A 26,301-nucleotide genomic window follows, 5' to 3' on the forward strand; every position below is an offset into this window, starting at 1 on the left:
ATACATTTGACTTTGCAAAATAGTACTATGTGGCATTTAGATTTTGCTGGCCTGGCTTGGCTGCTCAGGTTTGGCCTTGAAAGTAAACTGTGTAGACCAGGGTAGTCAACCTTTTTATACCTACCACCCACTTTTGTATCTCTGTAAGTAGTAAAATTTTCTAACCACCCACCGGTTCCACAGTAATGTGCTGTGTATTGTTGTCTGCGCATGCCTCTCGCGCATCATGGATTGGGTTTGCGGGGGGCGCCGGCTACCAGCTCTGCTTGTCTGTTACAGCTGGGTGGTGTGGGGGGAGATGTGCGAGCTATTCTGGGACAAGGCTCTTTTGTTTGCACTTGCAGTATAGTGCCATTTAGTTTCGCTTATGTAACGTGAACTAAACTTATGCACAGACTATACAAATAGTATATTTTCAGAAATTTAAATTGTCATGGGGAATTTTATGAAAACCTAATGAAAATGTTTTTAAATAATGCTATGAAAATTTTTTAAAAAGTCAATTAAATTAAAAAAAAGGAAAGTGCTTCAGTATTGGACAAAACCCCTACCGCCCACCATGAAAGCTGGAACACCCACTTGTGGGCGGTAGGGACCAGGTTGACTACCACTGGTGTAGACCAACAGCATTGGTCTGCACAGTATGTGCAGCAAATGGGGAGGTTGGTGTTCCCTCCTCCCTTCCCGCCCCACATCTGTGTACCAGGATGGACTAATCTATTGGACTAATGGATCTATTGTCTTAATATTGTTCCACAACAATGTTAACTAGCTGCCAGGCTAGAACATCAGCCCTCGTGAGACTACTAGATAATCATTATTCTTTGTATGTCTTTTGTGTTCATTTCAAATGATTATTTTAGAAATTTGATTAAGATAATCTATTTTATTTCATCATTTTCTAAATTATTTTTCATCTAATATTAGATGAGATTGTTTGGAGTAACATAAAATGAATAGGGTCCTTTCAGCTGCATAAGAGATGAAGATAAAATTTTGGTTTAAGAAAAGAAGGGCAATTTTCATCTGTTTCCTTTTTGTCAAAAGGAAGGTAAGGACAAAAATAATGAATTGAAAGCATTCATCTTACTTCTTTCTTCCTGGCCCATTCTGTGCTTTGTTTTAATATCTGGTAAACTTTCTGATAATATACAAAGACATGAATAGCTACTAATGAACTAATGAGTTGGAAGGAGATAAAGTTAACTCAGCCCACATATTTGGTATCACTTTATTATATTTTTGCATTCAACATTACTTAAAGTTATTTGTCAGTTCTGAAGTCTAATTTATATTGTGTTTTTATGTTATCTTTCAGATTATTATACAGATGCAAGGCTTTGGGAGAAAATATATTAAAGCCTTTTGGAAAGGTTTTTTTGTTGCTGTTCCTGTGACTGTCACTTTCCTCGACAGACTGGCTTGTATAGCAAGAGTAGAAGGGACTTCAATGCAGGTAACTAGGATCTTTTCTGCTGTGTTCATTTTTAGGTACTGGGTTTTCCCGAAAATACGACCTGCCCCGAAAATAAGTCCTAGCCTGATTTTTTTGGGGTGGATCTAATATATGCCCTACCCCAAAAATAAGCCCTAGTGAATGGAGTGGGTGTGGCCAGCACAGGAGGCAGCCCTTCCCTTCCTTGTCACCTCAGGGCTGCTCGGCCCCTTAACCGCGGCCCGCAGATCGGCTGATCCAGCGAGGGTCAGAGGTTCTGTCTCTCTAGGTGCCTGGAGATGTTTCCAGCGCACTCTTACTAACCCCAGCCTTACTCACAGTGCCAGAAACCTTGCAGCCGAGGCCAATGTGAGAAATGGGCTCCCTTACAGCGCCTCCTCTCTGGGCCTCACCTGTCTCAGAAGCCAGGGATCCTGCAGGGATCCATGTAAATGCGGCCTAAATCCCCAGGTTTTTCGCAACTCGAGCAAGCCGCACAGCCTCTCCACACACCTGCCTGCCCACCACACATGGCCTGCCAGCACTGTCTGCCCCAAACCAAGCAGGAGGGAGGCTTTGGGACAATGCCCTTCTAGCACCGGCCTGGCAAAGGCGAAGCAGAAGCAGGCAGGAGCTGCACAGGACTCCTCTGATGGCCTCCCCAGCCCCGACACTGCTTGCGGGCGGCCCATACATGAGGTGTGGGTAGGGTTGAGCTTGGCATTTCACCTTCCTGTCTTTTGTGAACCTTTAGGTGTACGCAAGGAAAGCAGAAGCAGCACAGACCCTGGCTTGTTTCTGTCCCCCAAACTCCCCACACAAGTGGCAGCACCACTGTGAGGTATGTCATATTGGTGCAGTTTCTTGGAGCAGGACCCTGCAAGGGTTGTTGTGGTGTTGCACGCTTGAATGGCAGCACTGCCGCGAGCTTCATCACACTGGCGCAACTGGCGTCCTACTACTCATGGTTGCGTTGGTATGTCAAACCTCACAGTGCCACCATTCGTGCACACAGTGGCACAACAAGCCTTGCAACGTTCTGCTTCAAGAGACTGTGCTGGCATGACGAGTCTCACAAAGACTCATTTCTGGCAGAGTTTGGGGAAGAGAAGGAAAGACCAGAGTCTCTGCTGCTGCTTCTGAAAATATTTGAGAATCCGACCAGAGAGAAGGGTTATGGATTTCCATGCCTTCCTTTATGGGTGGTCACTTTGCGCCTGCAACATCGGAAGGAGCCCTGTGAGGAGACGCTGCCACTGCCCGCAAAGACAAATAGAGCGAAATTCAATGAAGACGCTCCCTCTCTGGCGAGCCCAAACGACGCTTACCCCTGGGGATAAATCACATGCTTTGCTGGAGAAACCGCCCCACACCAGCCCAGGGTTCCTAAATCTCTCGCTCCCCAGATCGTCCCCCTTGCAAAGAAAACCCAACCCGACGCAAACGCCACCTCCAGCCATCTCTTCATGGTGAAACTCCTCTTTGAAAGGACGATCAGCAGGTGGGCGGAGGAGATTTTCTACACATCTGCATTGTCGTCTCCTTGCAGAGCTCCTTCCTATGTCACAGGTGCACAGTGACCTCTCGTAAAGGAAGGCATGGAAATCCGTACCTCTTCTCTCTGGTCAGATTCTCAAACATTTTCAAGCAAAACACTGCTGAGAGAGGCAAGTATCTCCCCTCCCTTGCCAAACTTAGCACATAAGCATGAAATTCCACAAAGCTGCTTAATCTGTGGCCGCTGGCTCCCTCACTATGTGCTTTTTATACACATACTGATGTACCCACCCTTCCTGGGGCTGCCGTTTCCCCTTCCCAAGACTCTTATTTCCGAGGAAAGAAGAGCACTGGGGTGGCACCAGATTTCCCCACCCTCACCCTGGCTCCTCTCAGCTTCAACTTTGCTCCTGAAAGCCTGCAGGTCACTTCTCTGGTTGAGCTCCGCCAGAGCTTGGTTCTGGGAGAGACCCTTGGAGAGCTGAAGTGGGTGGGGGGCTGAGGGCAAGTGGTGAGGCAAAGCTGACAGCTTCCCATTTGCCTTCTCTCCCAAAAGTGCTCCTTGGGTGTGGCCACTTCTGCAGGAGGAGATGCACCCCATGCGTCTCCCAATGGCCTTTTGAAGGGTGCTCTAGCAACAGCTACCAGTATTCACATTCTTTTTACCGTTATTTCGTCCTGACCCACTTGACTCAGTACGGTGTTAAGAGTTAACATTTCAGAAATTTTACCATAACTGTGGAAGTCTCTTTTTGCAGCGCTCTGCCACAGCTTCAGAGCAAACCTCTGCCTTCCCTGCACAGGATTGCAAGACTGGAGGCTCCGAAGCCATGGAGGGAGTGTTTTTGGATGTGCGTCTGTCTAGGGCTCCTCTTTGAAAGAATTATCTGCAGGTGTGGGGGGGGGATTTTCCTGCACATTGTCCTACTTGTGGAGGAAAGAACGATGTGCAGGAAAATGCCCCCCCCCCCACGGATAGGTCTTTCAAAGAGGAGCCCTGCACAGACACACATCCAAAAACACTCCCTCCATGGCTTCGGAGCCTCAAGTCTTGCAATCCTGTGCGGGGAAGGCAGAGGCTTGCTCCGAAGTTGTGGCAGGGCATTGCAGAAGGAGACCTCTGCAGCTACGTTAACATTTCTGAAATGTTAACTTTTAACACCATACTGGGCCATGTGGGTTGGCATGAAATGGTAAAAAAATTGTGGATACTGGTAGCTACTGCTACAGTACCCTTCGGAAGGCCAGCGTGAGGCGTGAGGCATGTGGGGTGAGTCACTTGACCTGCTGCTGCTTTTGCGGCTTCAATTGGCTTCAAAAGTGGCCACACTTGCTGGACACAAAGGCTTTCAGCTGCACCCACAAGGGAGCTGTTCCATGGATAGAATTGCCTGCTGTGACCATCACCTGTTAGGTAAGGAGGGCGCAAGGCATGTTGGGCACTTTGCTTGGCCTCCTACTGCTTTTGTGGCTGCAATCGGCTACTAAAGCCACCAAGCTTGCTGGAGGCCACAGCCTGAGCTGTTTTGTGGATAGTGGGTTGGCCTGCTGCTACCCTTCAGGAAACTGGCAGAAGGGGCTGCTTGCCCCGCCTCCCTGCCTCATACCAGTAGATGGGGGGAAAAGTAAGACCTCCCCAAAAATAAGGCCAAGTGCTTATTTCAGAGGTCAAAATAAAATAAGACCAGTTTTATTTTTGGGGAAACACAGGTATAAAGGCCTGAATTAGAACTAAGAGGCAATCCAATTTGAAAGGCAAATAAAAATGTAATTTTTGGTACTAGAAAGCTAAACTCTGTACAGCAAAGGCCTTTCCTCATAAAGATGGTCATTTCTAATGTATTTACCAAGGTAAATATTTTTTGTATTTGGGAGAAATTTGAAAGTACTTCCGTTTTATTGAATATGATTTTGAAACATGCCCCTCAATATCTTTGAGTTGAGAGAAAGATATTTAAGGAAAGTGTTATTGATAAATCAAAATATGTAGATAAATAAATGCTTTAGGTGAGTGAGTTAGAAGAATTCGTTTTCTTACCATGTTTTCCCGAAAATAAGACTCGTCCTGAAAACAAGCCCTAGCCTGATTTTTTTGGAGGTGGGCCTAATATAAGCCCTACCCTGAAAATAAGCCTGGGAGATGGGCAAAACCAGCACGAGAGGCAGCGAGTGTGTGGGGGCTGAAGTGTCCAGCTGCATTTTCAGCTGCATCTGCAGCCCACCAGCTCCTTGGCGTAGCGCAAATACTATTAATTCTGAACATGGAGGCAGAGGTGGAGGTGGGGGGAGAAGACAGGTGATCCAGATGTGCTGTGCGGCTGCCTGACTCATAGGAGGCTTGCTGGAGGCTTGCACGGTGGCACTGGCAGCAGGTGTTCTGACCTAGGCCTCCCAAGATCATGAATCAGACTCCCCGTCCTGATAAAACTTTTCATTTAGGAGAACAGAACAGAACAGAACTGAACTGAATTGAATTTTTTATTGGCCAAGTTAACTCATAAAATCATCCACTACTATATCCTTCCTGTCAAAGACTACTTCAGCTTCAATCGCAACAATACACGAGCACACAATAGATTTAAACTTAATGTGAACCGCTCCAATCTTGATTGTAGAAAATATGACTTCAGTAACAGAGTTGTTAATGCCTGGAATGCACTACCTGACTCTTTGGTGTCTTCCCAAAATCCCCAAAGCTTTAACCAAAAACTATCTACTATTGACCTCACCCCATTCCTAAGAGGTCTGTAAGGGGCGTGCATAAGAGCACATACATGCCTACCGTTCCTGTCCTATTGCTTCCTTTCATTATATCCAATTAATATAGTTATTCCATACTTATGCTTATATATATGCTTATATATTGTATAATTATTTCATGCATATGCTTATATATACTGTTGTGACAAAATAAAAAAAAAAGTCAAGATCATATCTTCAGCCTAATGAATTGAACTAATTGTCTCCCTCCCCTTCGCTCCTCTTTATTCCCTATGGGAGGGGCCATTCACTGTCCACTTGTGCCTTTACTTCTGAGGCAGCCCTTGTTCCTTAGCTGTTCCTTCTCCTGGCAGCTCTGCACATGCACACATCAGGAACAGGCTCCAACTGTTCTTCTGCCCCATTGATATCTGATTCCAAAGGCAGCTGATAACTGTCCGATGGCCCTGGTCCCATCTCTGCTTCAGACGCAGAGCACTTATCAGAGCCTTACCCAGACTCCAGGACTGGCCATGTTCTTTCTCAACCTCCTCATTGTCTGAGTCTTTCACCAGCTCCGCTGGCAGGCCACAACAGCAGGCAGCAGCAGACCCATGGAGGATGGGAGAGACAGACAATCCTGACGCCCCCTGTGACTGTTTATTTGGCGCGGCCACAGACAAGCTGAGAGATGGTGGGATGAAGTGGAGGGGGTATGTTGAGATTGTCTCTGTCGCCACCTGGCTCTGCTGTACACTTTTTGTCCAGAGGGAGATGAAGCTTCGTGTGCTTGCAAAGGGGATGCTTTGAAACAGACCTAATTCCTCTGTTTCAAACCGTCTCTTTTGCAAGCACATGAAGCTCTGAGTCTCTGTCATTTCTCTGTCTGGGCAAAAGTGTTTGGTCGCCTATCTGGTGCTTGGCAACGGAGCAAATCTCTCTGAAAACATCAAGCGAAGGAAATGGAAATAATCTGGGGAAAGTGGCCAGATGACTCTGAAGTGGCTGAGGAGTGGGTAGATCATGGGGGGAATCTTTCCTAAAATCCTAAGTGCGTGAGGGTAAAAGAGGAACCAAAGAGTGAGCAAAAGAGCGAGCAAAGGAAGAAGGTGCCTTGGCCTTCTTCCCTGCCTGGGCTCTGTTTCCCCCTCCCCAAATTCTTGATGGGCACTGGAAGCAGAAGAGGGCAGGAAGGAGACCAGAGTGGCCAGGAAATGAGGGAAATCCACAGTTGCCCATAGATTGATAAGTTGGGGGTGGGTGAGTGATTTGCGGCCTCCTGCCCCACCGTTGGTGAGCCGGGGCTAGGGAATTCTTGACACTTCCCCAGGAATGCTGGTAAGGGGAGTAAAAGGGGTGCCGCATCAAAGATTTTGGGTGTCAGGCGAGAGGGGTGGATGGGGATAATCCATCCCAGCACTCACTCTATTTTGTTTAGGGGGATACTTCAGGAGACAGAATAATGGCTTGGGAAGGAAGCACCCAGGTTCGGCTGCAGTGGGATATACTGGTTGAATGTGTAGCATGTGTTATATTGTGATATGTTGTGTTGTGTAGCATGTGTTGTGGGAGGGGGAAAAAAAGACTGGTTCTGATCAGCACATAAGGGGTGGGACAAGAGCAAGAGAAAGTCTCTTGATTCCTGTGCATGTCTTTTCACATTTCACTAAGTGTGAAAGTATGTGTGTGTGTGTGGTGGGGAGCAGAGTTCTTCCCGAGTCTTCTTGCTGCCCTCAAAATACACAGCGAATGCTGTATCTTTCACCAGTTGTGTGTATATTTGCTGACAACTTTCAAATTGTACTCTTCTCCCTTGGGAAGAGCTCTACTCCCCACCATACATACACACATTTACACTTAGTGAAAAGGCATGCACAGGAATCATGAGGCTTTCTCTCTCTCTTCTTTCACCTCCCGCACTATGCTGCTATGCGCTGATCGGAACAGGCCTTCTCCCCCTCTTCTGCAAAGGAGATACAACACATGCTACACATTTATATCCCACTGCAGCCAAACCTGGGTGCTTCCTTCCCAATCCATTATTCTCTCTCTCGCAAAGGATCCCCTTAAACAAAACAGATTGAGCGCTGGGATGGATTATCCCCATTCATCCCTCTTGCCTGACACCCAACATCTTTGTTGCAGCACCACTTTTACTCCCCTCCCCGGCATTCCTGGGGAAGTGTCAAGAATTCCCTGGCCCCGGCTCACCAATGGTGGGGCAGGATGCTGCAAATTGCTCACCCCACATCCCAGTTTATCAATCTGCGGGCGATTGTGGATTGCCCTTTTTATTTCCTGGCCACTTCACTCTCCTTCCTGCGCCATTTGGCTCCCGATGCCCATCAAGAATTTGGGGGGGGAGACAAGCAGATGCCGGGCAGTGAAGGGGGGGTCATAGAAAGTGAAGGCACCTTCTTTCTTCACTTGCTCTTTCGTTCCTCTTTCACTCTCACACGCTTAGGATTTTAGGAAAGATTCCCTCCATGACCCACCCAGTCCTCAGCCACTTTAGAGTCATCTGGCCATTTTCCCCAGATTACTTCAATTTCCTTTGCTTGATGTTTTTGGAGCGATTTGCTCCATTCCCCCAAGCACCAGATAGGCGACCAAGCACTTTTCGCTCGGGCAGAGAAATGACAGAGCTTCATGTGCTTGCAAAGGGGTTTGAAACAGAACGATTAGGTCTGTTTCAAAGTGTTCCCTTTGCAAGCAGACAAAGCTTTCTCTCTCTCTGGGCAAAAAGTGTGCAGCAGAGCCAGGCGGAGGCAGAGGCAATCCCATAACCCACCCACTCCGTCCCATCATCTCTTGGCTTGCCTGTGGCCACCCTGAACAGGCATCCACACAGGGTGTTGGCATTGCCTGCCTCCCTATGTCTCTGCCTCTGCCTGCTGCCATTGTTTTTGCATGATCTTCCCGTGAATCAGGCTGCATGTCCGGATCGCCTCTCTTCTCCCCCACACCTCTGACTCCACGTTCGGAATTAACTATTTGTGCTATGCCAAGGAGGCTGGGGCATGCTGAGAGCTTGGCCTGTTGCAGCCACGGGCAAGCAAACAGTGGGACAGAGAGGGTGGGGCCAGCGGTAGCTGTGCTCCCACTCCTGTCAGCCCCTGTGCTTGCCACTACTGCACTTAAAAAAAAAAGACCACCCCAAAAATAAGCCCGAATGCTTATTGTCAAGCCCCAAAGAAAATAAAACTGGGTCATATTTTTGGGAAAACACGGTGTGTTTACACTGAACTTCTTTGATAAATGATTTTTGATCAAAGGCATTTGTGATGGTTCTGGGAAATGTTAAAGAGAAATCTTGTGTAAGGCTTTCATGGAAATAATGTGGCACTTTGTGTGATCATGAGTTCTGGTGTGAAAGGACAGCATTATTTCCCTTGCCGCATATGTTGCTGAATGTTGCTGTCTGATTACATAAGGGAGACTTAATGGAAAAAGCCATTTGGAGCATATCAATTGCACTCATACATTAAACATTCTTTTTATGACCCTGTAATCCCTTAATTTGGGGTAGAGTCAGGGTGACTGGATGGAGCTGAGTGTTTACTGGCTGAATGTCCTTCCTGAGGCCACACAGCAGGAGTTTGCTGCAGATATTTTTTCTTTGCAATCTAGGGGAGAAGCATCTGGTGCTAGGATTAAACGTCAACCTTCTAAATGGGAGGCAAGCATCTTCAGCACTAGGCCTCCACACCGCTCAATTGCACTTGTACATTAAGGCATTATAGTGATTTTAATCTGGGAAAAAACTTAATGAAAGAAACAAGTTCATTGGAATTATCGAATTCTGTTTGACTTCTTAAGAACGCTGATCTGATCAGTTATTTGTTTTTGTAAGGGGTGCTCTGATACATTTCTAGATACAGGTCAATTCACTCGATATTACAGATCTAAGATACAGGTTGTTATTGCTTTATGATTGTAATTAAACCTGCAAATTTGGTCATATGTTATGAAGTTTATTAAGAAGATCATCACGTGACCATACCCAATTTTATTTTATTTTTGCAGTGATTATTAAGCAAACACAGCAGTCCTAAAACAAAAAACATGATCGTAAAATAAATGCCATGGTTGTTAAGTGAATGCTGTGGTTGAAAAGCAAACCCATTGTTGGGCTTACTAGAAGTAAATGTTTTTTGACAAAAACATTGTATATCACATGACCATAGGTAAGTGCAGATAGTATTAAATGTGGGACAATTGCTGAGTGCCCAAAATGCAGTCATGTGACCGTGGAGGGCTGGATGGCCATTGGAATTCTGAATCTGGTTAATAAATCCCTTTTTTGGGGTTTGTCATAATTTCAAATGGTTGCTAAATGACTGGTCATGTCAGCTTGCCTCCGATCAATGTTTAAGAAAATTAAGATCCAACTCCATCAGTTTGAAGAGATTGGTAATTTTTACTAAACACGTAAAATGAAAGCTAAGCCAGAACTGAAGGTATACTATAAACACAGACGTAATATCCTCTTCTGACCCCTGCTCCCACCAGAGTTCAGACAGTCATAATCCAATGTCGTCTTCTTCCTTGGCCACGTGTAGTTTCACTTCCGATATTCTCCCTCTGTCAATCTTTTGGATGGAATGCGAAGCAGGCAATTCCCGTTACATTCACGCGCCAAATCAGTTCAAACGTTTGTTTGAAAGACTATCTCTTCCTACACCTGTTAATGACAGCCGAACACTGGCAACAGTAAAATCCTCCCCCCTCCCCCATAAATCATGTAAGACATTCAGTAAGAAGAAAACCTTTAATTTATTATTTATTTATTATTTTATTTATTTATTTATTAATCACATTTATATACCACCCTATCTCCCGAGGGACTCAGGACGGTTCACAGGCAAGTAAAAGACATATAAATACACACTAAAACCACATTTAAAAAACTTATTCTACAAAGCCGAATTAAAAAGCAATATAAATAATAAAAACCCATTTAAAACCAATATAAATTAAAAAACTTAATGAAGTAATAAAACAGTAAAACAGTCCAGTAGGTGAAATACACTTAAAATAAAGCGGAGGCTGACATTCGGCGCTCCTTCAAAAAAAGGACGTTAGTCCTAGAAAAGAAAAGATAAATGTTAGGGTTTATCAGGATATTTGTCATAAAATTATGCTAGTGTTTTGGGAGCGCGAACATCTTTTTTGTTAACCCATTCTGCTTGTGATAGAGGAAAGTGTTTCCAAGCTACCAGATATTGGATTTTATTTCTATATTTTCTAGAGTCTAGGATTTCCTTAATTTCAAAATGTTGTTCCCCTTCTATGAGGATCGGTACGGGGGGTTTAGTAGGGTTTGCTCTAAGGGGGGATGTGTGTTCAGGTTTCACCAAGCTAATGTGGAAAACCGGGTGAATTTTTCTTAAAGTTTTTGGTAGTTCTAGTTGGACAGTCACTGGATTAATGATTTTCACAATGGGGAACGGTCCCACGTATTTTGATATAAGTTTTTTTTCCATTTCTGTGTAGTTTGCAAATATTTAGTGGACAAGAAGACTTTATCTCCTACTTGGAATTTTTTCTCAGGAGCTCTCTTTTTATCAGATTGTTTCTTGTGTGCGTGATGTGCATCGTCTATTGCTTTGTGTGTAATTTTCCATGTACTTTGCAATTGCTCTATCCATTCAGCCAGTGATGGAATCGATGGTTTTTCTTCGGGCAGTTCAGGAATGGGGACAAATTCTTGACCTGAAGCCACTTTGAACGGGGTGAACCCAGTGCGCTATGAACAGAATTATTGTAGGCTACTTCAGCAAAAGGTAGTAGGTCCACCCAATTATCTTGTTGATAATTAATGTAACATCTTAGATATTGTTCCAGTACTGAGTTCGAGCGTTCACAACTCCCATTAGTTTGAGGATGGTGGGAGGAGCTTAATCCTTGGGCGGAGCCTATCAGCCGCGAAAATTCTTTCCAAAATTTAGAAGTGAATTGCCCGGTCTGAGATTATCCGTTCCAGAACTCCATGTAGTCTGTAGATGTATTGTACAAACAGTTTAGCCAAAGTTTTTGACGAAGGTATTTTAGAACATGGGATGAAGTGCACTTGTTTGGAGAACAGGTCTGTAACTACCCAGATCACTGTATTGCCTCCACTTTCGGGCAACTCCACTATGAAATCCATGGATATTTTTTTCCATGGGGCTCCTGGCCGGGCTACTATTTGAAGCAAACCAGGAGGCTTCCCTGGCGGTCTCTTAGCTGCTGCACAATCAGGGCAATTCACTATATAAGATTCAATGTCCTTTTTAAGCCCTGGCCACCAAAATTGCCTTTTCAGGAGGTGTAATGTTTTCACGAACCCAAAATGTCCAGCCATTTTAGCATCATGGCAGTGTAGAAGTATGACCTCCCTCAGAGATGCAAGAACATACAACTTTGCCCCCACCCGAGCCAGTCCATCACGAAGAGTACGCCCATGCGAATGGGCTAAGTACCAGTCCTTGTTTAAGGCTTCCTTCAGCAACTTGGTGAGATCATCCGGTAGTGATGCATCGGTTTGTGCTTGGTTACGGATAATTGCCAGGGCAGCTAGTTGTTGAACTGGGAGTATCGGGCACGCCACTTCCTTGCGCGTACTATTATACCGAGGTAAACGGGAAAGGGTGTCAGCCAGGAAGTTCTTTCCCCCTGGAATGTATTGCAAGGAAAAGTTAAAACGGTTAAAGTATTGGGCCCATCGAGCTTGCTTTGGCAATAGTTTTCTGGGAGTTTTCAGGGCCTCTAAGTTTTAAGATCAGTCCACACCTCGAAAGGGTGTTTGGCCCCTTCCAAGAATTGTCTCCATGTTCGGAGAGCCCAGTGCACTGCAAAAGCTTCTTTCTCCTAGATGGCCCATCTCTGCTCTGTTTCAGTGAGCTTACGAGATGTGCAAAAGGTTGAAGCTCACCTTTTGCATTGTTTTGGAGTAAAACCTCTCCAACTGCCACATGACTAGCATCTGCTTGAATCACGAATGGGGATTCCATGTCAGGGTGCTTGAAGACCGGCTCGGCGGCAAACAATCGCTTCAACTTTTCAAAAGCGGCCTGACACTACATTGACCACTCCAGTGGTAAGGAAGGTTTGGGCTTAGTATTCCCTTTTGTTTTGGGGGAGCGGCAGACATCGGAGAGATTCGGGAGGAACGAGAGCCTGAACTCTGAACTCTAAGTTTCTAGATTTTTTTCTTAATATGAAGGAGAAATCCAAATAGATGACCAAATTGCTTAACAACGGCTGTCTTCATTGCAATTACAAGCTCATCTTGAGATAGTTACTGAAATTTGTGAAAAGATTGAAAGTTTGGGAGGTAGCCTTATGCAAATATTAATTCTTTATCTGAGTGTTGCAAAAATGTGGATTGGTACTTTAGTAAAGTGAACCCATGTGTGTTGATTTTCATTTTGTGCCTCAGATATTATTATATCTTAGACTTCCGGTTTGGCACCGTAGGTGATGGCGGTGATCTTTACGATCACCAACCTCTGGATTATGTGGAATCGCTAGGACAGCTTAAATCTGCTGTCCAGCGGTTCGGAAAACCCCCTCTTCGGGAGAAGGAGAAGGTGGTGAGCTGAGGGCAGAGGTTGAATTTCCCTAAAGCCCCTGAGAAAAAAGGGGTTTGAAGGGTTAAGTTCCTCCAGTAACCAAGTGCTCCAGATCCGAGGATTCTTCTGCTTTACGGAACCAATCACCACGACCAAACGCCGAGATTTTTTTTGGACAATAAAGGATTATACCGGACAGAACGAAAGTGGGAGAACTTTATGCAAGTAGCCAAGCCGATTCCCCGATACTTTGTAACAAGCTTGAAAACAGTAAAAAAATGGAGGCGAATTGTTAACAAGTTAACGAGTGGAAAGCGAAAGCGATACTTTCAGCGTTTGCCGTCTGCAGTTGGTAATTTGCATGTTACTTGCTGCTTTTACTCTTTAACTTTTTGCTGCCTGCTGATAGAATCTAGGGGAGATTTTTAAATACTGCTTTAAAAGACTGTGTTTCTTAGAGGTTAAGAAGATTTAAAGTGAATATTAAGTTGGAAATAAATAAATAAATAATTTTATAGAAGATGGCAGCCAAACAATTAAAGTCTACTGTAACAAAGAGCTCTGGAACTTTATCAGCTGGTGCCTCTCTAGCTCATACAGCAGAGACTAGAACATTGAATTTAGAGGCGTTACAAGAGAACTTAAAAGGCTTTATAGAAGAAAAATTTAAAGTAATAACTGATGAGATGTCTGAAATGAAAGAGCAGATATCAGAAATTCAAGTGGGAAATAAAGAAGTTAAAGAAGGATTTGTAATGGCAGTACGAAGTTTGGCAACGAAGGTGATTTTATTGGAAGAAGAGGTTGAAGAAATTAAGCAACATAATTTAAAATTAGAAAATAAAATGGATGAATTTCAAAGTAAAATGGAAAAAACAGAGGATGAAATAGTTTTGATACAATATAGAAATATGGAATTTGCTCTTAGAATTCGAGGTTTGAAAGAAAATAAAGAAGAGAATTTAAGGGAAATTTTTTCTGAAGTATTTGCTGAGATATTAGCAGCTCGTCCAGCAGATGTGGCTTATCAAATTGATAAAATATATCGTGTGAATTCTTGGATAGCAAGGCAAAAAAGTTGCCAAGGGATGTTGTTATTTATTTTACAAACAGAACAGTGAGAAATCAGATTTTGCAAGCTTCATATAAGGGGAGAAGATTCAGATTGCTGGTCAAGATATTTTGATATTAAAGGAAATTCCACCAAAATGTTAAGGGCTAGGAAGGAATTTGCCTTCCTGGTGAATGAACTTAAAAACATCAGATTGAATATAGATGGGATATTCCAACTGGTATAATAGTATATTATGCAGGAAAGTACATCGTTTCAATACGTTGGAAAAGCAAGAGAATTTTATGTTGAGGTATTAAAAGTTGGAAGTCTTCCCCCATTGGAAGCTAGAAGAAGGGAGGCTGAAGTGAAGGAAAGAGAAGTGAAGCAGGTACAAGAACAGATTGTGATGGAAGAAGATTTATTACAAGTGTTGGAAATACCTACGACGGGTTTAGATTCAAAAGAACAAAGGCTGACAAGAGCTGCTGCTAAACGCAAGGAACAAGAGATGAAGGCACAACAACAACTGGCAACTACTACAACGGAAACAGTGGGAGGAGCAAGGCCCAAAGTAAAATGTGATCTGCGGCTGGTGTTCCAAAAGTTTCCTTCGGCCGATAATGGCAATTAAACTATTATCTTGGAATGTTAATGGCCTGAACTCACCATGAAGAGAAGGAAAGTATTTCATTATTTGAAACAATTTAAAAATGACAATACCTGTTTACAAGAAACACATATTAGATCTTGCTAAATGTTGGAGATGTGATTGTGAAGATGCTACTTATTACCATATATGGTGGACTTGTAAAAAAGTTAAAGCATTTTGGATTAAAGTATGGTGGATCATGCAGAATATTTTGAAAAAGAAGATTAAGTTTACTCCGCAGTTCTTTCTACTAGGAATAATTATGGACTATACAGCTATAGAGACTAAATTGATTTTGAACTTAATAACAGTCGCAAGACTTTTGATTGCTCAGTATTGGAAGAAAGAAGAATTACCTACAATCGAAGAATGGACACTCAAAGTATCAAATCTGGCAGAGATGACAAAAATCTCCGCTTACTTGAAAGACTATACACTAGAAAAATATATTCTAGAATGGAAAATGTGGATTGATTATATTTAAAATAAGTATCAGATAAAAAAAAATATTGAATAGCATATGAGTAAATTTAGGAAATATTTTGTATTAGATATATTTTTGAAGGAGAGGGGAATTGAGAGTGTGACTAAGTGTGGTGTGACTAGAGATTATAATTTAGGAATTATTTTGGATTATGATTGTTAGTTTTGATACCCTGCATTTTGTTCTGGGAAGTCGGGGTGGGGTGGGGGTAAGGGGAGGGAATTGGGGAGGGTTTGGTAGAGATGGAGTGATGGTTAATGTACAGGGATTATTGAAGAAATATAATTAATGTAGGGTCGGGTCTGCATAGTTACCATTTTAGAACGGTGAGGAGGGAGAAAAGAGAGAGTAGGAGGTAGGAAAGAGGAGAAGAGGAAGGAAGAGGGATAGTAGAGGGAGAAGGAAGGTGTAGGGTGGAGGGAGGAGCGGATGTAGATAAGAGAAGGAGAGGAAGGTTGGGAAAGTAAAAGAAGGTAGAAGAGGGAAGAGTGTTAAAAAGGGTGGTGGTGACTGGGCAAGCCCGACTAATTGTATATAACTGTACATTGGATGAATTATTTGATATGATTGTAAAAATAAAACTTTTTATAAAAATAAAAAAATAAAAAGAAATTATTATATCTTCTACAACTGCTCTCTAAACATAAGTCATTTGAATGATCTGATACATTAAGGTTGTGTGTTAGAGAAACACTAAGGCTTAGTATTACTGTATTATTTTGAAATTAATATTTCTTTCTTTTATAAATACCTCTCTTAAAATATTTAATTTGTTCCTTCAATAGCAAGTTTCTGGTAATTTCAGTCACATGGTTATACTGTGTAACACAGTAAGATTCAGTACTTTTAAGATGTTCAGTGATGGTATTTTTGGAGGCAGTGGTTAGATTTTTGAATTAAGCCTATTTGAAATGTTATAATTTCTCCCCATATTCCTTATTTGCCCTTGAAAAGGAGACTAATAGATTCCTGCATTCTCTATAATTCATGCAGTATGGCTGAAGTATATTCATTTTTGTTATTGAAGATGACTATGGACAGTAGATCTGTTTGTAGGCCTTGTTGATTTTGCATGCTTTTATCTAACTTCATATGATCTCATATATTTATTATTTAAAACTACATATAGACATATGACTTCATGTTCTTTTAAACATATTTCCCCATGAAACAAATTTTTGTGGAAGTTTTGTTACTAAGTAGAATGGGAAATATATTCCAAATCAGGGAGTTTGAAAACTGAAAGCTACCTGTGTTCTGTTCTGCATATTAATTCCAGAATTGCAAATCAGATTGCTTCATTTAAAAATATAAACCAAGTACTCTCATAGAAGCTAAAGCATTGTACTTGTAAAAAACATGTGATTCTACAGTTTGTGTGACAGTTTTGCCATTTTGTACTAGTACATCTGTACCAGGAAAATTGTAAAAGTAGTGTAGTTGTCATGGTCCATTTGCAGCTAATTCTACTGTCAATTGAAATCTTGACAATAGCTGTCTTAATATAGTTGATGGCCTAAATAAAAAAGATATTACTAGCAATAGCACTTAGACTTACTGTATTTTTGGACTATAAGATGCACCGATGTATAAGACGCACCAAGATTTCAAAGAGGTAAATAAGAAAAAAAATGGACTTCCGGTGGCGCCACTTTCCTCGCTGGGTGCCTAATCAAGGCGCTCCATTCTGAAACTTCGTAAAAGCCGGTGAAACAGCAAAAATCAGCTGTTCGCCAGCTTCAAGCTCTCTCTCTGGGAGAAAGGGAGAGAACAGAGTGGTGGGAGAGTGGTAGATCTCCCCAAGGGCTTGGCTTTGTGAAGTGGAGCCCCGGAGGGTTGAGTCCCACTGAACCCCGCCGAGTTCCAAACTTCAGCGCACTCCTGCAGAAGCAGGAAAAGAATAAAGTGTCCATCTCTGCCTAATTGATTTTCTCTGTGGATTTCTATATGCAGACGGAACGAGCGCGAGTGAACGATTATTGGATTGCAAGTATTCCTGAATTCTACCCTTTGACTGTTTAAAATGGCGTCTGAGAGGAAGTGAAAGTTGGAAGCTGGCTACGTAACTAAGAAACGTTATTTCTGGATTGTAACGAACTGAGCTCTCCTATACTTAAAGGGGAAAAGAAAAGTTTTAAAATTAAATTTTGTGACTTTAAAAATTGAAATGGCTACTAAACCACCTAAGACTGCTGGCAGAAGGGGATCTTGAAGTAGCTTTGGAAGATATGCTTAAGGAGCAAGGGAAAATGTTTGAAGAGAGGTTTAAGGAGATGATGGAAAATAATGAGAAAAGAAGAAATAAAAGAGAATAATAAAAAAACAAGAGAAGATATTTTGATGGCTTTTCAAGGTTTGGCAAAAAAACCTGGAGGGTTTGGAGGAGGAGGTCCAAGAAATTGCCCAGTCAAACCAGCAATTAGAAAATAAAATGGGAGGAATGCAAATAAAATTGGATAAAAATGAAGATCAGGTGGTGGTGATGCAGTATAGGATGATGGAAGGAGCTCTGAGAATCAGGGGATTACAAGAGGAAAAAGGTGAAGATTTTAAAAAAAATTATCAAGCTTTGGCTGAATTTATTGAATCTGATCCATAAGAGGTTGCTTATCAAATTGATAAAATATACAGAGTTAATTCCTGGATTGCTAGGCAGAAGAAACTTCCTAGAGACATTGTGGTTTATTTTGTGAAAAGAACAATGAGAAACCAGATCTTGCAAGTTGCATATCAGAAAAAGTTGAAAATAGGAGAACAGGAGTTGCAGGTTTTGAAAGAGATTCCTCCCAAGATGCTAAGGGATAGGAAAGACTTTATATTTTTTACACAAGAACTTAAAAAGTACCAGATTCAATTTAGATGGGAGGAACCAGTTGGTTTGACAGTGTATTATCAAGGAAGAAGATATCGTATTGATACTGTGCTTAAGGCCAAAGATTTTCTTTCTACTGTGTTGAAAGTTGAAATAGAAGTAATAGAAAAGAGAATTCAAGAGACTCAAATGGGTGTGGAAGCTGAGGTGATCCCAGTGATGTTATCATCTGAGGAACAATCACAAGAACAAAGGGTGACGAGGGGAGCCCTCAAGCGTAAAGAAAAGCAACAACTTCAAAGCAAAGGTCAGGATTTTGCTACAGAAGCGGTGGGAGGAGCAAGGCCAAAGATTCGGGAGGAGGATCTTCAGCTGATTGTCCAAAAGCTTCAGGAGGCCAGTAATGGCAAATAAAATTCTGACTTGGCATGTCAATGGTTTGAATTCAGCTCAGAAAAGAAGAAAAATATTTCATTATTTGAAACAATTTAAAAATGATGTGATTTGTTTACAAGAGACACATATTAAACTATCAGATCAAAAATACTTAATAAATTCAAAATTAGGCAAACATTTTGCTGCTTCAGCTTTGGATAAGAAAAATGGTATAGTGGTATATTTGAGAAAGGATATACCAGCTAAGTTAATAGAGGCAGATATTCATGGAAGATATATTGCTATTGAACTTACATTAGAAACGAAAAAGATTCTTCTGCTTGGTATATACGCACCTAATCAGCAACAAGAAAAATACTACAGAATGTTGCATGATAAATTGATTTTATGGGATTATAGATCATGTTATATTAGGAGATTGGAATGGAGTAATAGATACACGAAAGGACAAGAGAATTTCTTCTAAGAAGATACCCGCATATGCAAAGTTGCCTAAATCTTTTTTTGAGATGATAGAAGATTTTGAGTTGAGAGATGTATGGAGACTGTGGAATTTGGAGGAAAGAGACTATACTTTTTTCTCTGATAGGCACCAATCCTTTTCATGTATTGATTTTATATTAACTTCTAATGATTTGCTTTCTAGGGTAAAGAAAACTAAAATATTTTCAAGATATTTATCTGATCATAGCCCAATTTGGATGGAATTGCAACATGAAAAAGAAGGCAGAAGAACATGGAGATTAAATGAAAACTTGTTTAGATATCAGGATAATGTAAATCAATGTAAAAAGCAGATGAAATAATTTTTTGATTATAATTTGAATAAGGGAACATCGATAGAAATGGTTTGGGATGCGAGTAAAGCTTTTATGAGAGGTATATTAATATATATTAATAATAGACAGAGGAATAAGCAACAAAGACAACGTAGATATTTAGAAGAGGAAATTCATAAGAAACAACAATTATTGATACATAATCCGCATGATCAAAAACTTAAAGATGCAATAAAGATATTACAGAGTCAATTTAATATGATAATTGCTGACCAGGTGGCAACAAATATACAATATGCCAAACATAATTCTTTTTGTAATGCAAATAGACTTGGCAGGTGGTATTTTAAGGAAAAAACAAAAACAACGCATTATAGAAAAAATAGAATATAAAGGTAAAGAGAGATATCAACAGGATAAAATTAAAAAAGCTTTCTTAGAATACTACACAAATTTATATGCCAAAGATAAAATAAAATATTGAATATAGATATTGATAATTATTTGAAAGATTATAAGGTTAAGAGTTTAACTTTAGAACAAAGGAAAGAATTGAATTGACCTATAACTTCTGAAGAAATTATTATGTTTATAAATTATTATAAACAATTAAAGATGGGGAAAACTCTCGGTACGGATGGGCTTACAGCAAGTTATTATAGAATCCTACAGGATGAGATGCTAGGTCCACTTAAGGAATTATTTAATCAGATACAATTAGGTGGGGGAATACCCCCATCATGGAGAACTTCTTTTATTTCATTGATACCAAAAGAGGAACAGGATTGTTCTAAACCTGGGAATTATAGGCCGATTTCACTCTTAAATAATGATTATAAGATTTTTGCTAAAATAATAGCAAATAGATTAATGTTAGTTTTATAACGAAGAATTCATACTGATCAATCTGGATTTATAAAAGGGAGACAGATGAGGAATAATGTTAGGCAGATTGTAAATTTATTGGAATATTTACAAAAGAAAAATTTTATTCCAGCAGCATTTTTTTTTTTTTGGATGCAGAGAAAGCTTTTGATCGATTGCATTGGGATTTTTTATTTAAATTAATAGATAAAATGCAATTTGGAGATGGTTTTTTGAGAATAATTAGAGCGATTTATGGAGAGCAAACAGCCCAGATAATAATTAATGGTAATTTAACAGAAGCTTTTAAGATTGCGAAAAGAACAAGACAGGGATGTCCTTTATCACCATTATTGTTTATTTTAACTCTGGAGCCATTATTGGATAAAATACGAGAATCAAAGGAGACAGAGGGAATTAAAGTTAGACAACATGAATATAAACTGAGAGCCTTTGCAGATGACTTGGTGATTACTTTAACAAATCCTATAACTTCAAGTGTACCTCTGTTGGAAATGATTGATATGGAAAGGTCTCAGGGTTTAAGGTAAATCAGAATAAAACAAAAGTGATAATAAAAATATGACCAGACAACAGAAAGAAAAATTAGAGGAAATAACAGGATTTGAAATTGTAAAGAAGGTTAAATATTTAGGGGTTTATATTACTCCACCAAATGTGAAATTGTACAAAATAATTTTGAGGTGTTATGGCAAAAAGTCCAGAAGGACTTGACTGTTTGAAAAAAACTGCAGTTATCGCTGCTGGGGAGAATAGCTGCTATTAAAATGAATGTTTTACCTAGATTTTTATTCCTGTTTCAGATGATACCAATAATTAAGACAGATAAAAATTTGGAGGAATGGCAGACTGGAATTAATAAATTTACTGACGGGAAAGAGGAGGCTTAAAAATGCCCAATTTTAAATATATTATGAAGCAGCTGCTCTCTCTGCAATAAGTGATTGGTTTAATTTAATGGAGGAAAGAATCCTGAATATAGAAGGTTATGATTTATTATATGGATGGCATGCATATTTAATCTACGAAAAAAAGTGGATAAGGCTTTTAAAAATCATGTGTTAAGAACTGCTCTTTTGCGTGTTTGGAAAAAATACTCTTATAAACTAAATTATAAGGTTCTTATGTGGGCGAGTCCCAGGCATACAATAGAGAATATAAATATAGAACAGAAACAGGAAATGATTACATATAAAGATCTCTTGTTCACTGAAAGAGGTAGTTTGCAATTAAAATCTCTGCATGTACTAAAAGAAGAAGGGAAAAATTATACTTGGTTTCAATATGGGCAATTACATGCTAGATGGAAGGAAGATCAGAAAATTGGTATAGTGCAGAACGAGGAAAATTTGGTAAAGCAAATTAGAAATCAGTCTCAGGAGCATATAAAGAGATTGTATAATGTGTTACTTGAAATAGATTCTGAAAGGGACTTGGTAAAGGACTGTATGATAAAGTGGGCACAAAATTTTCAGGAGCCAATATTATTGGAAACTTGGGAAAAAATTTGGGTTAGAAATGTTAAATTCACGCAGGCACAGAATTTAAGGGAAAATTTTTATAAAATGTTTTATAGATGGCATTTAGATCCTAAGAAACTATCGTGTATGTATCTAGATATGCAAGCAAAATGTTGGAGATGTAATTGTGATGATGCTACATATTTTTATATTTGGTGGACTTGCAAGAACATCAAGGCTTTTTGGATAAGAATTTGGTAGATTATACAAAATGTTTTGGAAAAGAAGATAACGTTCCTACCGCAATTTTTTTTACTGGGAATTATTACGGATTGTACAGTAACTGAGACTAAATTGATTTTAAAGACTATTGATAGGACAGTATTGGAAGAAAAAAGAATTACCTACAATAGAAGAATGGATATTGAAAGTTGCTAATTTGGCTGAGATGGCAAAAATCTCAGCCTTTTTGAAAGGCAATACGCAAGAAAGATATTTAAATGAATGGAAAAAATGGATTGACTATATCCAAAATAGATATCAGACTAAGAGATATCAGACTGCCTTTGAATGATTAAGATGTATTATTTCTGATTGCATTGGGGGAGGTTAGAATTTGATGAGAATTGCAGGAGTATAATTGTTTTAGGAGGTAAAATTTTTAGCGTATGCTTGTTTTATTTTTAAACTATACCTTGTGTTTGTTCTGGGAAGTCGGGGGGAGGGGTTTTTTGAAGGGAGGGGGAAGGGGGGGAAAAGCTTTTTTGTAAAAACTTTTTCAATAAAAAGAAAAAAGAAAAAAAAAGAAAAAATGGTTTTTGCTCTCCCGGCCCCCAGGAGCACTCTGCAGGCCTCCCAAATTCTGCAGGCCTTTCAGACCCTCTGCACGCCCTGTTTTTCGCAAAAACGGGCATTTTTTTCCAAAAGTGGGAACATTTTTGCCCTCCCCAGCCCCCAGGAGCACTCTGCAGGCTTTCTAAACCCTCTGCACACCTTGTTTTTGTGAAAAACAGTCCCATTTTTGCACCAGGGCGGGGCTTTGGGAGGCCAAAAATGGCTGTATCCAGTGTATAAGACGCACCAACATTTCCACTCTCTTTTGGTGGGGGGAAGTGTGTCATATATTATGAAAAATATGGTATATACCACTTCACAGCTCTCTCTAAGTGGTTTACAGAGTCAGCATATTGCCCCCAACAATCTGGGTCCTCATTTTACCCACCTCGGAAGGATGGAAGGCTGAGTCAACCTTGAGCCTGGTGAGATTTGATCTGCCAAACAGCTGGCAACTGGTGACCAGCAGAAGTAGCCAGTAGTACTGCATTCTATCTACTGCACTACCACAGTGATTTATGTTTCAGAAACGGTTTTGTTGACAAAAAGCAATGTGGAAATAACTTGCAAAATAAAAATACAATTTTTGGAGGAGTACCAAAAATCAATAATTTCAGATACTTTGACATTTGTTTATCATGGCTTGGTTTTGATATGTCTAGAAAAAAATGGAATAATTCTAATATTTCTTAATAAAATTTTGAGAAGTTATTTTTACTACCAATCTCAACTAACATTTGACTTGTTTTTTATAGTGATGAGCTGTTTATATAATGAATTGTTGCGTCCGACCTTTTGCCATGGAATCATAAACTTTTTGTAACTGCATCCATCATTTATTATCAACATGAAAGTTGTCAAAAGGAAATGTATAGTTTTTTTATGTAGTAGATCTCATTTCATATAATAAGTATAAATCTCATTGTATTTCCGCTTCTATAGTTCTTTGACTCCATAAATGTGAGCAATGCCCCATGACTTAAAAAAAGAGTGTTCACATTAGATTTATTAAAGATGAAGTCAGTGGTGGATTGCTCCTGGTTCAGTCCGGTTCTTGAGAACAGGTAGTAAAAGCAGCGGGAGGCTCTGCCACCCACCCAGATGTCATCATGGACGATCTGTGCATGCATAGGCACGTGTTTCTGTTGTGAATTGGTAGTAAAGGTAAGTTGAGCCCACCCCTGAATGAAGTGCATTTGTAATTCTAGTATTTTGTTGGTAATTCTCCGTAAGCTACTTCAAAACTGTCTTTTCAGCATATTAACTGTAAAGATCAAATTGAGCAACCTGGATCAACTATTGTAAAATATTCTACAATATTCTAATATTCATGTATTATTTTCCTCATATTTTCAGCCTCTGTTTACATGCACATCTTAGGCAAAGTGGCATGGGTTACAAGTAGATAGCATGTGCTATGTGATGGAGTTCAGTGCTTTTAATTATTCTGTGTACAGCTTTCCCAAGCTTGATTCTTTGCAAATCTCTTGACCACTTTTCCCCCCAACCAATGCGCATTGATGAGAATTCTAGGCTTCTAAGGTGACGCAGGCAGAATAAAGTTATTATGCAAGTTGATTGGGTTGTTCTGTTTGTGAATGCTAATATCTGTTTCTTTTTAATCCTCCCAGCCTTCACTGAATCCAGTGGAACAGCGAATATCTGATATAGTGCTTTTAAATCATTGGAGTATTCGGAATTATGAAGTACAACGTGGAGACATAGTTTCACTTGTGTAAGTTGCTTTATGCAAATTTCAGCATGTCTTTGTTTTCTTCTTTATTGATGAGTGACAGTTGTACGATGATTACCATTGCTTTCTAGATTTTCAAAAGATTTTCATTATTTGTGTAATGTTTTGCTATAGGCAGATATAAGTAACTTGCAATGTTACAACAGCAGTAGTGATTTAATGATGGAAGATTATATAACTGAACATAGACATATTTGTGATGAATATGATGTGACTGGAACAGTTTTTCTTCAATATGGAAAAGTACGTGTGGTCTGCGTTTGAATGATTTTGAGAGTGCTTCATTTTTACAGATGAATGGCCATAAATATGTTTGGTCATTTTCTAATACCATAAAATGAAGAGCCATACAGTGGTGCTGTTTCTCTGCTAAGTATACTCTTGGCAATTCAAGGATACAGACTGTTCTTGTCTTAATGGATGTAGAAATGAATGTTGAATTGTGCATAACAGGCACTATGACATTAAGCAAATGGATGGTACATGCTCTGAAGACAAAATTTGTTTTTTCTATTTATAATTAAATTACTTGGTGCATAGACAGCACTGAGGATTGTGTTTGCTTTTCTTCGCTGAAAATTGCATGTTAGTACTTACTGATTAGGGAGGTATACTTTATATGTTTATTATTAACATTCTCGAAGTATTAAATTACTAGTATTAGCAATAAGTACATCTGTATTATGGCCAAACTCCAGCAGAATAAAATATGTACAAAAATAAAGAAAGTAAATAATACTTAAGATAATAAGTTTCCAGGCTACTATTTATTTACTATTCAGTATTTTTCCAAAAAGAATAATATTGGGCTCTATTGTCATTCACATGACAGTGCCCAGGGCTTCTCTAAATACTAACTTGTGCCTAATATTACAAGCTACTGAAAAAAACATGCTGCATTATATGTAATGGGGATAATACCTTTATTGGCCGGCTTTGGGTTCATCTGGACTTGGGCGGAACAGTCAACTCGGTTGGCCTAGAAGCCGTTTAACATCTATGCTGGCTTGGGTTGTACACTTTAGCTGTCGTAAACTGTTATTCTTTCATGAGATACTCATCCACCGATCTATTACGACTGCGAGGTTCCCCCGCCTCGCAGGAATGGCCCTCTAGGTTATCGAGAGCTTACCTTAACGAAGGGTCTTGGGACCCAGAGAGGTGGCATGCGGCCAAGAAGAGTTTTTGGGGATTTTTAAATAGGTTTTTTAAGAGGGGTCTTTTAAGGGGAGAGAGGGATACGACGGTGGGGAATAACCCATCGGGAGGATTTAGCCCTGTGCTTGTTCATGCATTGTACCATCTGGTCCGAAGGCGGAGGGGGATGGGTTCGTTCCAGGAGTGGAGAATCGTTCCATCTGTACGGTAAATGGGAGAGGCAGATATGGCGGAAGCAGGGGGCCATATCAAGTGTTGGGAGCACGTGCTTGCTGTCTCAAAACGATCACGTGCTCCGGCCCCTCAGTCTTTACCCGGTCCCCGGGTGGCCATGGTCCTCAGAGCCTTAGTCTCCGGTTGATGTTATGTAATGCCCGGTCCATGGTCAATAAGGCCCCCCTGATTGGTGATCTTATTCAGGAGGAAGCTGCGGACCTTATGGGCATTACGGAGACCTGGTTGGGTCCGGAGGGGGGGTTCCCCTTGTGGAGTTATGCCCGCCAGGTTTCCGAGCATTTCATCAGCCGAGAGCCCAAGGTAGAGGTGGGGGGGGGTAGTGGTTATCATTAGAGAAAGTCTAGAGCCGAGGGAGGCCACTGTACCTCAGATTGCCGGTTGTGAATCCCTCTTTGTGAAGTGGGGCCATTGGGATCAGATGGGCTTGTTGATCACGTACCTGGCTCCTTGCTGCGTGACCACAGCCCTATCCGAGTTGTTGGAGGTGCTCGCCGGGGTGGCGGTTGAGACCCCCAGACTGATAGTCATGGGGGACTTTAACCTGCCATCGACGGGCTTGTCATCAACAACGGCTCGGGAGTTCCAGGCTTCCATGACGGCCTTGGACCTGAT

The 26,301-nt window shown here is 40.7% G+C and overlaps 1 protein-coding gene across 12 annotated transcripts in view; it reads left to right on the forward strand.

Moving 5' to 3' along the window:
• The window catches only part of IMMP2L (inner mitochondrial membrane peptidase subunit 2), a 530,240-nt gene that overhangs the window by 47,411 nt on the left and 456,528 nt on the right, over positions 1-26,301 (forward strand). For 4 of the 12 annotated variants that reach the window (XM_058190784.1, XM_058190782.1, XM_058190781.1 and 1 more), the window contains exons 2-3: positions 1,319-1,456; positions 24,173-24,276. In XM_058190784.1, the coding sequence (XP_058046767.1) occupies positions 1,331-1,456; positions 24,173-24,276 (230 nt within the window). In that variant the 5' untranslated portion in view covers positions 1,319-1,330. Of the gene's footprint in view, positions 1-829; positions 1,052-1,318; positions 1,457-24,172; positions 24,277-26,301 lie in introns of those variants that run through there. The other 8 variants (XM_058190779.1, XM_058190786.1, XM_058190787.1 and 5 more) reach the window with 8 other exon arrangements.

Source organism: Ahaetulla prasina, chromosome 7, assembly GCF_028640845.1.
Source record: "Ahaetulla prasina isolate Xishuangbanna chromosome 7, ASM2864084v1, whole genome shotgun sequence".
In the NCBI taxonomy this organism is placed as follows: domain Eukaryota; kingdom Metazoa; phylum Chordata; class Lepidosauria; order Squamata; family Colubridae; genus Ahaetulla; species Ahaetulla prasina.